Source organism: Tupaia chinensis, unplaced genomic scaffold (genome assembly GCF_000334495.1).
Source record: "Tupaia chinensis unplaced genomic scaffold, TupChi_1.0 Scaffold000256_1, whole genome shotgun sequence".
Taxonomy (NCBI): domain Eukaryota; kingdom Metazoa; phylum Chordata; class Mammalia; order Scandentia; family Tupaiidae; genus Tupaia; species Tupaia belangeri.
Window position 1 is genome coordinate 2621166 of NW_006159736.1, and position 10839 is coordinate 2632004.

General features: G+C 35.2%; 1 protein-coding gene across 1 annotated transcript in view; it reads left to right on the forward strand.

Moving 5' to 3' along the window:
• The window catches only part of DST (dystonin), a 576919-nt gene that overhangs the window by 514084 nt on the left and 51996 nt on the right, over positions 1 to 10839 (forward strand). The window contains exons 72-74 of the mRNA XM_014588047.2: positions 1878 to 1979; positions 3902 to 4075; positions 4958 to 5113. Coding sequence (XP_014443533.1) covers positions 1878 to 1979; positions 3902 to 4075; positions 4958 to 5113 — 432 coding nt within the window. The remainder of the gene's footprint in view (positions 1 to 1877; positions 1980 to 3901; positions 4076 to 4957; positions 5114 to 10839) is intronic.

The following is a 10839-nucleotide window of genomic DNA, read 5'->3' on the forward strand; positions in this document are numbered from 1 at the left end:
TATATATATGTGTGTGTGTGTGTATATATATATATATATATATATATATATATATAAAATTCCTTTTAATAGTTGTGTCTTTTTTCAGTTCTCTTAAGGGTTCTCATTCAGTTCATTAACCATTTATAGTTTTTTTTAAATATTAAATATTCTTCTTTGTCAGTTGAGGCCAACTCAGGAATGTTTCTCTTCCTACCTTCCTTAACTTTGTTCCATTTCCTGATAGGCTACCAGGGGTTTAATCTTTCATCCCTTTTGCCGTATGGAAAAAGCCTTTCTAAGTATTTCCATAATACTAAGTGAATATTATTTTTAAAGCTCAGATGAGAACATCTTTTCCTTTTTCTTTATGGCCTTCCATTTCTATATTTATAAAAATAAATATCACAAGCCAGGCTTCATGCCAGCTGAAAGGTTTTAGAACTTTGGACATACATGAAAAAACTCGCTACAGACAACACCTTGTTATAATCCCCACCCCTTCTTAACCAAAGTGATCACTTACTGGTTAAGCATTAATGGCCCATTACTAAATTGGGCTCTAGCCCCTTGTCTGTGAGGCCAAACCATGTTTCTCATGTCCCTTCGGTAAGTCATTGAGTTGTGTTCTCTCCTACGGCTAGAGGTGGCATTGCCATCACATGTAGCCTTTGGGGAGGTGACGCGCAGGACTCTGACTTGTGCAGTTTCATTACCATCGCACCACTACTAGAAGAACAGGTCTGTCATAGACCCTGCTGGTCACGTGTTAGTGCCACTTCTGATAGCAGGAGGCAGCTTGACCTATTAAATAGCTGTAGCTGGAAGTCAAAAGCTCCAAATGCCTGGAGGGCCAAGATTTGATTACAGAGTAAAATATGTTTTATTTCTCAGGTTGCTGTTCCAGTTCTTAGACAGGGTTGATTAATGATAACTTAGCAGTAAGATATTTTCTGAGATTATTTTTCCCTCTACTGTTCAGTCTGGCAACTTCATTAAGATGCAAAAATAATTTTACTATGTGTTCAGTACCTAAAAAAAAATAAAATAAAAAATGAGTTGAGGCCTCTTAGAATATCTATATTACCTAAAAAGAATAAGAAATATAGGAGATTCCAGAGCTGCAAATCAAAATAATTCCGAAAATTAATCATTTGTATGTATGTTTTTTTTTTCCCCCTCAGAGGGCATGTATGCTTGCTAGAGAGAGAGAGAGAGGGAAAGTGAGAAATCACCCCCCAGGGAATTCGGCCATACTGCAATCCCTTCTCCTTCATTTTCTCAGGATTTTGGGCATGCACACATGGGCCTGGTATGATTTTCAAGCCTCTAGATCTAGGACTCAAATCGTGGTCTGCCATCTGAGAGTCCAATGCCTTAACCACAATGCCATCTCTTGGCCCCTTATGTACAAAATTTTAATGCCAATATAAAAAATATATAAAGGTTGGACAGGGCCAAATATTTTTTTTTTTTGACTAAACAAAAATCTTGTTTATTTGAATAAACAGGAAAGTTGAATCTTTTTTCTTTAAATATATTTCACAGGCTGCCTTTGGGGCAGGCATAATAAAACAGAGAATTGTATTTCACTAGATTAAATATATAAAAAAAACTTTTAAAATGAACTGTTTTAGAAAGGTCTTACTATTTGAACAATCTATTCAGGTAATAATTCCTTTTGCAAACTTGAATGCAGAATTGGAGATTATGCCTATGTCATATGACAACTAAGAATGGTACTGTTTTATTTAGCTGGACAATCTTACATTTTTATAAAATAGGCTCATCCTGTAATATCTTGGTGTTTTTATGACTTAGTCCTCTATAACACTTTCGACATCATAGAAAATTCAAAGGCACTATTAAAACAACACACGGTCTAATGTGTCTTTCAGGCAATATTCGACTGGGTAGATATTACAGGTAGTAAATTGGCTTCAATGTCTCCAATTGGAACGGATCTTGAAACTGTCAAACAGCAGATTGAAGAGCTGAAGGTATGTGTCAACTGTTTGGTCAAAAAGTTCTTCTTTTTTTAGGTTCTTGGTTCAATGAATTCTTTACATAAATTCATTCATCTTACATAAATAAAGTATTCACTTTGATTGTAAAACTGGTTTAATATATGTGCTCATTAAATAAAGGAAGTAAGATACTTTTTATTAAATTAATACTTTTTATTAAATTAATACTTGTTCATTATGGAAACACTAGACAATACAAAAATGAGAAAACCGGGTTATTTTTATGTTGGCCAAAATGTTATGTCCCTAGAGGCAGCCACTCTTAAGATTTGATTTTTAGCCTTTCAGATATTCTCATGCTAGGGACAGAATGGAGTGTGGAGGTGGGGGGGAACTGTGGGGTGAGAGAGAGACAAGGGGAGATTTAGATTATACTGTCAGGATTTTTATAATTTGCTTTATTATTCTGTAATTCATCATCATCAATATATACACAGTAGCATTTTTCTTTTCTACAATGTATTCTGTATAATCCATTTAGTCTAACAGGCTAAAGGCACATCTGTGGTATAATAATGGTGCTCAAAATGTTTGTTTTGTAGATGTTTGTTATTGCCCATCACTTTCCTTTGTAATTTTTGCTTTTGTGACTCTTAATCCCCAGCTGTGAAAATGGCTAGACATGTTCCTCTTTGAATTCCTCTGTACTGATAACCATTTATTAAAGTGGGCTCAGCTATTTCCTTCCTAATTTTAAGTCTCCATACTCAGCGACGGCACACTTAGAATAAACTCTACTAGAATTTTTGTGTAAAATTATCAACTGGCGTTAAAATGATAGTATTTTCATTTCTACATGTGATACAGAATACTGTATTTAGAAACAAAGTTTTCTTTTTTGAGAATTTTGCTATTATTAGAGTTTTTTTATAACGTTATCTGGTCATGATGTATTTTATGTACAATTTTAGGTGTGGAAAATTTATTTTGGATAGTTTTGTGTCTATCAGTGGTTCTTATCTAGCAGGCTTGGTTACTCTGTGATCAGGTTATTTAAGTATAGGCCACAGTTCATTCACATACTAGCCAGATGGCCCCAGAGAGTTATCTAACTGGTCTAACTCCTGTGTCCTTAGCACAAATTGAGGATAAATATTTTCCTTATTTATAATTTTACAGTAACTTGAACATAACAGTGTTTTACTATACCTTAATTATTCTATTTTAATTATTCTTACATTTTTTTAAAAAAATTAAGGTTCTGCTAGCTATTAATTACTTATTTCTACATAATCAAGTAAATTAGTTGGGCAGATATTTTATGAAGGGACAGTTTCTGATTTTTCCTACTGATTTACCAAGCCAAGATTATTAAATGCATGTCAGTCACTTAGAAAGCATCCAGAGAGAGAATAGTGTTACTCTATGTCAGCAGTGGATGAGGCGTAAGAATAGCTAAATATTAATGAGCACAGCAGAGTTTCAGAAAACATAAAATTACCAGGGGGTGCAAGATGTGTATTTTAGAGCAGAAAATACTCATTTGAATTTCTAAGACTTTTTTCTGGATTTTATATATGTCAGTATATATTTTTCTTTTTCCTATAATTTAAAAACTCATTTCGAATATATATATATGTAATTAACATTAGAATAAGTGTATCCTTGAAATGTGTTAGGTTTTTTTGTTTGTTTGTTTTATAGAAAAAAATATGAAAATTTTAAATAGAAACATCTTTGCATCTGAAAAACTGATAAGAGAATAGATTTCCCCTTTTTCTTGGTTTATAATTCTTTTGTTAATAATTTCTCATGTTGGGTTTTTTATTCCTCTTCACTTCCTCCCCAATAAGAAGTATGATTTAGAATGAAGATCTAATCCATAGAATTTTTCTTTGTATAAAGTTACTGATTTTTAAAGAGATTCTTCTTGTGTATCTCTTTTGCTTTAATAGCAATTTAAGTCAGAAGCCTATCAACAACAGATAGAAATGGAAAGACTACACCATCAAGCAGAGCTTTTGCTGAAGAAAGTCACAGAAGAGAGTGACAAACACACTGTTCAAGACCCATTCATGGAACTGAAATTGATATGGGATAGCCTGGATGAGAGAATTATCAACAGACAGGTGCATATCAAGACTTTTGTTAAGTTATACATTTTTATTTAAAATATTAATGTAAAATAATTATTAAGAATAAATTTAGGTGACTGTATATATAAGCATTTTAAGTCCCCCAATTTTTTTTTCTCTCTCTCTCTCTCTATTTTTTTAGGTTTATTTACTTACTTGAATTGTTATAAGGCATATGTGCTCACCAGAGAGAGAAAGCACACCCCAATGGGGCATGGTCACACCACAATCCTTTCTCCAACATTTCTTCTTCACACCAGGATTTTGGGCACATATGAACACATGCTTTGTAGGTTATTTTTAAGTTGCTGGGGCTAAGATTCAAACCACTGTCAGCCCTGTGGGTTCTGGCTCCCAATTCAAAGTCCTTAACTACTGTGCTACAGGGTTGGTCCAAGCTTATTTTGTTTATGAGAGTGAGAGAGAAAAAGAAAGAGATATGAGTACTTCAACAGTGTCTCATGCTGAAATCCCACCCCTCCCTACCCACCTACTTCTTTCCCCCTTCTTCCCAACCAGCTAAGATCTTAGGCAAACACACCCAGAATGTACAGTTGACTGAAAAGAAAACTCATGATCTTCCATATAGATCCAGCATCACTTGACCAAGGTGTTACCCACTGCACAGCTGAGCTGGCTCACAAAGTTTCTTACTTTATTAGAACTCCTCCTGCTTCTCCCATGCCTTTTTTTTTTTTTTTTTAATGACAAGAAGGGTCACCGAAAACAGAGAAGGATATAATGTTTAGGCTTCATTGGATATGCTTATGGACTTATGCAGCATGAAATAATTGATTTTCCCCCTTTTTAAAATAAATGTGTCATTCATAATATCAAATTCATAAGTGGATTTTCTCCCCCTCTATATTTCTATAGCATAAGCTGGAGGGTGCTCTGTTAGCACTGGGTCAATTCCAGCATGCCCTGGATGAGCTGTTGAAATGGTTGACACACACTGAGGGCTTACTGAGTGAACAGAAATCTGTTGGAGGAGACCCTAAAGCCATTGAAATTGAACTTGCCAAACATCACGTATGTAGCCATTATTGCATGTTATATTTCTTCTCTGTCCATGTCTAGTATCATCACATTGGGGTGGTTATATTTCTTCTTTTTATGTTTTTCAAATTTGTAATTTTAACACCGATTCATATTTGATATCTGTAAGTTAAACTACTTAAAACATACTGTTTAAAGGATTATGGTCAGATTATTTTTCACATTGCTCAAGATAATTATCCAACCCAGCAAGGATGGGAAATTTGTGGCTAAATTTTATTAGGGTTGTGTGGAAAACACTGAAGATTTCAATCCCTACCTATACCTGTTACTGGGTTATCTTAGCCTATTTTTATAAGTTGTTGGGGATAGCCTGAAAATCATAGGCTTAAAATGTTGTTCTGCTGTAGATTTTCTGTATGTTTTTCCTCTGGTCACCCCTGACTCCGTCTGTACCTCTCTCACTTGTAGCTTATTTGGTATATCTAACACATTTCTGTCTACATCTCTTAGTATGCTGAGGTTTGTCCTTATCTCTGCGTCAGTCCTCTTTGGCTTTTTATATCGTTTCTTTCTGAGTTAACCTTTAAAAATATCTATTATGTTTAAAGGAGTTTTTATTAGCCCTGAAGTTAACTTAAAGGTTATACATTGAATGTTTTTATAGTAAGAGATATTTACAAAATACCTTTATATTTTGTTACCATTATAATACTTGGTTGGTAATTCTTAATAGACCATTCCCTACCCCTTGAATCACTAGAACGAATGAATAAAAAGCTATGCACAGTAGAATATATCCTGAGATTCAACTGTCTCTCATAGACTTTAAAATAGTGATATCTTCAAATCCTAAATACTAACCTTAAATGAAATTAAATAGTTTATTAAATAGAAAATCTATGAATATTTTATATGCTTATTAACATTTTTAAAATAAAGGTAGATTTTGAGCTCCTTTGATCTCTTAAAGAGAGATCATGATATATTCTTTTTACCTATTCTTTCTTTTTAGCTCATCTTTCATACCTTTTCCACAGTAATTATTTCCCAATTTAAATTTTCTTTCTCTTTCACCTAGTTCTGTCTACTTTGATAATCATTGCCCAGTCATGTTTAATTAAGCAGTTAGGATTTATTTTGTATAATTAATGTTTACTTAGAAGCCTGCTTCATTATTTAATGTTTACATTTTATCTTTGTTTAGAACAATAATGACTGGTCAGAATGATACTGAATATAAACAAAATATGTGTATCCCATAGTGTTAGTTTATAGATAGAGTTACATTTTCATAGATCTAGCAATTGTCTTAAAAACAACAAAATGTTAGTGATAGGAAATGTGTATAATATACTAGATGTAGAAAAAAATCAGTCACTCTCATCCAGTTATTTTGACAGGGGATTGGTAGGGACCTTTTAATTTTGTTTATCTGTGTGTAGTTAGAAAATTTCCCTTTTCTCTTGCCCTCTTGCTTCTCAAATATCAAAAGTTATGACTTAGAATTCCCAACAGAGTTCCTGGAGGAAGAAAGGGGATGCTTCCATTTCTTCTTCTTTTTTTTTTTTTTTTTTTCCTCCTGCTCCCAGGCTCTTACTTTGCAGGGGCCCATTTAGAAAGAATGAGTTTTATAGAATTATCTTTTGTATTTTTACCATGAGAACATTTGCCTCTCACATTTTAAGAGTGATTCCTATTGTTAACCTATCAAAGTATATGCTTTCTATAAAGATAACTCCTCACCCAGTTGTTTTATAGCCTTTGAAAAACATTCCCTTACCAGATGCCTCAGAAAATGAGTGAGAGAAACAGTGATCTCACTGAGAGAGGTTACTGCTCTTCACTGAAAATCCTCCCTGATCTGGATTTCCCTCCAGATGTGTGATGTCTTCCATAGGAGGAGAGAGAATTTTTTTTTTCCTTTACTGTTGCCAACTCTGAGTCAATGAGTCAGTGAATATAGAATATGAAAAGAAATTATGACTAAGGCTATGCAGCATTTAGTCTTTTTTTTTTTTTTGTCTTTAAATTTTGCTAGAGGGTGAGTACACTTGCCAGAGAGAGAGCAGGAGGGAAAGTGAGAAAGCACCCCTTATGGAGTATGGTCACATCGCGGTCCATTCTCCATTTCTCCTTTAGGGACTTTGGGCATACGTGTGTCTCTCAAGCTCCTTGCATGGTCTGGGACTCAAACCACACAGTCAGCCCTGTGGGATCCAGCCACCCCAACCACCATGCCATCAGCTGGGCTAGTATTTATTCTTTAAAGTACAATCCTCAGTGTAAGAAATTGATTTTTTTTAGCTTTGGTGGTGTTTTCTATGCTTAACACTCTTGCTCCATTTTAGTGCCAGCATTATTAATCTATTCTTATATTTCTACTGTGTAAAAGAAAGGCATTACTTGCAGAGTAAGCATTTCATGCATATATTTTTTTAGTTAAAAAAAAAAAACAGCTAAATGTTGGAATGCCTAATAAGCTTGACATTTGCTGATATACAGTGAAATTACTTCCCCTGCAGCGTTAGGATTTCCTAGGAGTCTTTCAAAGTTAGTAGTTAATTATAACATTCCTTTGATGAAAGAAGATAAAGGGGAATATTCTGTGGTTATTTTTTTATCTTTCAGAATGCTAATTGTAAAATATGGTACTATATATCTTACCATGATAATTTTAAATATAATTGAAAATAAATATACAGGACTAAAATATTCTTTAAATTAGTTACTTAGAAAACATGAACATTAAGCTAAATTAAAATAAACTTGAATTAAATGAAGTATTTTAGAACATTTCAATTATAATCTCTAGACAGTATCATTAACTGCAAAGTTATTCTGATAGGAATTCTAGGAAACTACTCTTACACAATCATTTCAGAGGACTTGGATAGACTAAAGGTATTTCCAGAAAAATTTCAAATTAAGAAAATGAAATCCATAATTTAAAATTTCACATGAAAATTTGTGTATATGATGATTTTGTTTCAGAATGTTTCATTAAAAAATATATATAATGATTGCCTGGTGCTGGCACTGGGACCCTCCACTCAGTGAGTGTTGACACAAGGCTGTTCAGAGATTGGATTACAGAAGTTTAGAAGGACCACCCCAGCTCTACAGCAGACCCCACTTCCATCTCCAGACCCCTGACCTAAGGAACACTGAGGCAGGCCCCCCTGCCCCAGCTCCAGCCCCGGCACCCCCAAGCCCAGAGACCTCTATCTCTGTCATCCAGGACCACCCTCAGCTCTACAGCAGACCCACTTCTATCTCCAGACCACTTGCCTAAGGGACATTGAGGCAGGGCCCCCCACCCCAGCTCCAGCTCCGGCTCCCCCAACCCCAGAGATCCTCTATCTCTGTCAGCAAGGTAGACTTATTTTTCCTTCTCTTTTTCTTTCATTTGTTAAGTTCACACTTGTCCTTACGACACAGGACTGCAGCCAGCTCTACCAGCAGGCGGTCACAGCACATGACTTTCTTTATTCACCTTCTTACTTTCTTCCCTCTTATTTAGTCCTCTCTTCCTCTTCCTCCACCCTCCCAAATGGTCTAGATAGGTCTAGAATCAGAGTTCTGAAATTTTCTAGTATTGTAAGACTCCCTGGGGTTCTCCCTTTTACTGAACCACCTGCAAAAAAGGAGATACTGTTCTTCAGACACCTGAATAGAATACTCCTCCTCAGACCACATTGCTAAACACAACAGAAGACAGACTTTGGCAGTCACCAGTCCACAGCAAAAGGGAAACACACTTGCTCCTAGTCGAAGAAATATTCTTTTAAAACGTATTCCAAAGTGAATACATCTCCCAATGGCTAGAAGTAGAAGAGCCTCGGGTCTGAATAAACCAGGAAATATATCTCCATCAAAAGAACACATTGACTCCCTTCCATTTCTCAATAAAACAAAAGACGTTACCAAAATGTCAGAGAAAGAATTTAGAACATTCATGGTGACCAAATTCTGATTTGGAACAGAATAGAGACAATGAACTACAGGAGATTAGGAAGTCCTTCCATGATATGAAAGAAGAAATGGACATGCTAAGAAAGAATCAGATGGAACTATTAGAGATAAAGTCTATAATACAGGAAATTGAAAACTATCTTGAAAGTATTAAAAGTTGATTAGGCCATGCTGAAGATCAAATCTCTGATGTAGAAGATAAAACATCTGATCTAGAGAAAACCACCAAAAAGATAGAGAAAATAACAACAACAACAACAAAAAAAACCCCACGAGGATAATATACCAGAAATACTAGGTTACATTAGACACCCTAACATCTGAATCATTGGTATCCCAGAAGGTGAAGAAACTAATAAGGGCATGGAAAATCTATCCCATGAAATCATGGAAGAAAATTTCCCAAGTCTAGAGAGGCACTCAAACATCCAGACCCAAGAAATACAAAGGACCCCAAGTAGAATCAACCCAGGATCTTCCCCGAGGCACCTCTTAGCCAGACTGGCAAAGACCATAGATAAAGGTGAGATACTAAAACTGGCAAGAGAGAAATAACAGGTGACTTAAAAGGTCATCCCATCAGGCTAACACTGGACTTCTCAATGGAAACAATGCAAGCAAGGAAAGAATGGGAAGATGTATTGCAAGTGTTAAGACAGAAACAATTTCAACCAAGATTATTATATCCTGCAAGACTATCCTTCATATGGGGGGAGAAAAAAAAGATTAAAATCTTCTAAGACAAATAAAACCTGAAAGAATTTGCCAACACCAGGCCAGCTCTTCAAGAAAATCTGAAGAGAGTACTGTTCCAGGAAAACTAAAGCATTAACAGCCAGAAGCAAAGGAAAAAAAGGCAACCCAAGACAATGGCCAACTAAACGTCAGGACAGGTCTGGTAACATCGATAATAGCATTGAATATTAATGGATTGAATTCTCCAATCAAGAGACACAGACTGGCTGAATGGATTAAAACAAAACAAAACAAACAAACAAACAAAAAACCAGAAACCCTACATCTGTTGCCAACAGGAAACCCACTTCATAGATAAAGACATGCATAGACTGAAAGTGAAGGGTTAGAAAAAGGTTTTCCGTGCAAATGGGAAACAAAAAAGAGCTGGAGTCACTATACTAACTTCTGACAAAATAGGTTTTAAAACAAAAACTGTTTGAAGAGACAGAAAAAGGCACTATATTGTAGTAAAAGGGGTCAATCGATCAAGAAGATATAATGCTTATAAATATCTATGCACCTAACACAGGAGCACCCAAAAATGTGAAGGAAAGACTGTTAGATCTAAAAGGGGAGATAGACCACAACACCCTAATGCTTGGAGACCTCAACACCACACTATTCCCTCTGGACAGATCATCCAGACAAAAAAATAGATAAAGAGATAAAGGATCTAAACGATACCATAGATCAAATGGACTTAACAGACATCTATAGAACTTTCCATCCAAAAACACAAGATACACTTTTTTCTCACCCCCACATGTAACCTTTTTGAAGATTGACCACATCATAGGGCACAAAGCAAGCCTCTACACATTCAAAGGCATATAAACTATATCCAGCATCTTCTCTGACCATGATGGAATTAAACGTGAGTTTAATTTCAAGAGAAATCCTCAAAAATACCCAAATACATGGAAACTAAACAACCTACTCCTGAATGACTCCACTACTACCGAAGAAATAAAGACTGAAATAAAAAGATTCATGGAAGCCAATAACAATGAGGACATGAGTTTCCATAATCTTTGGGACACCACTAA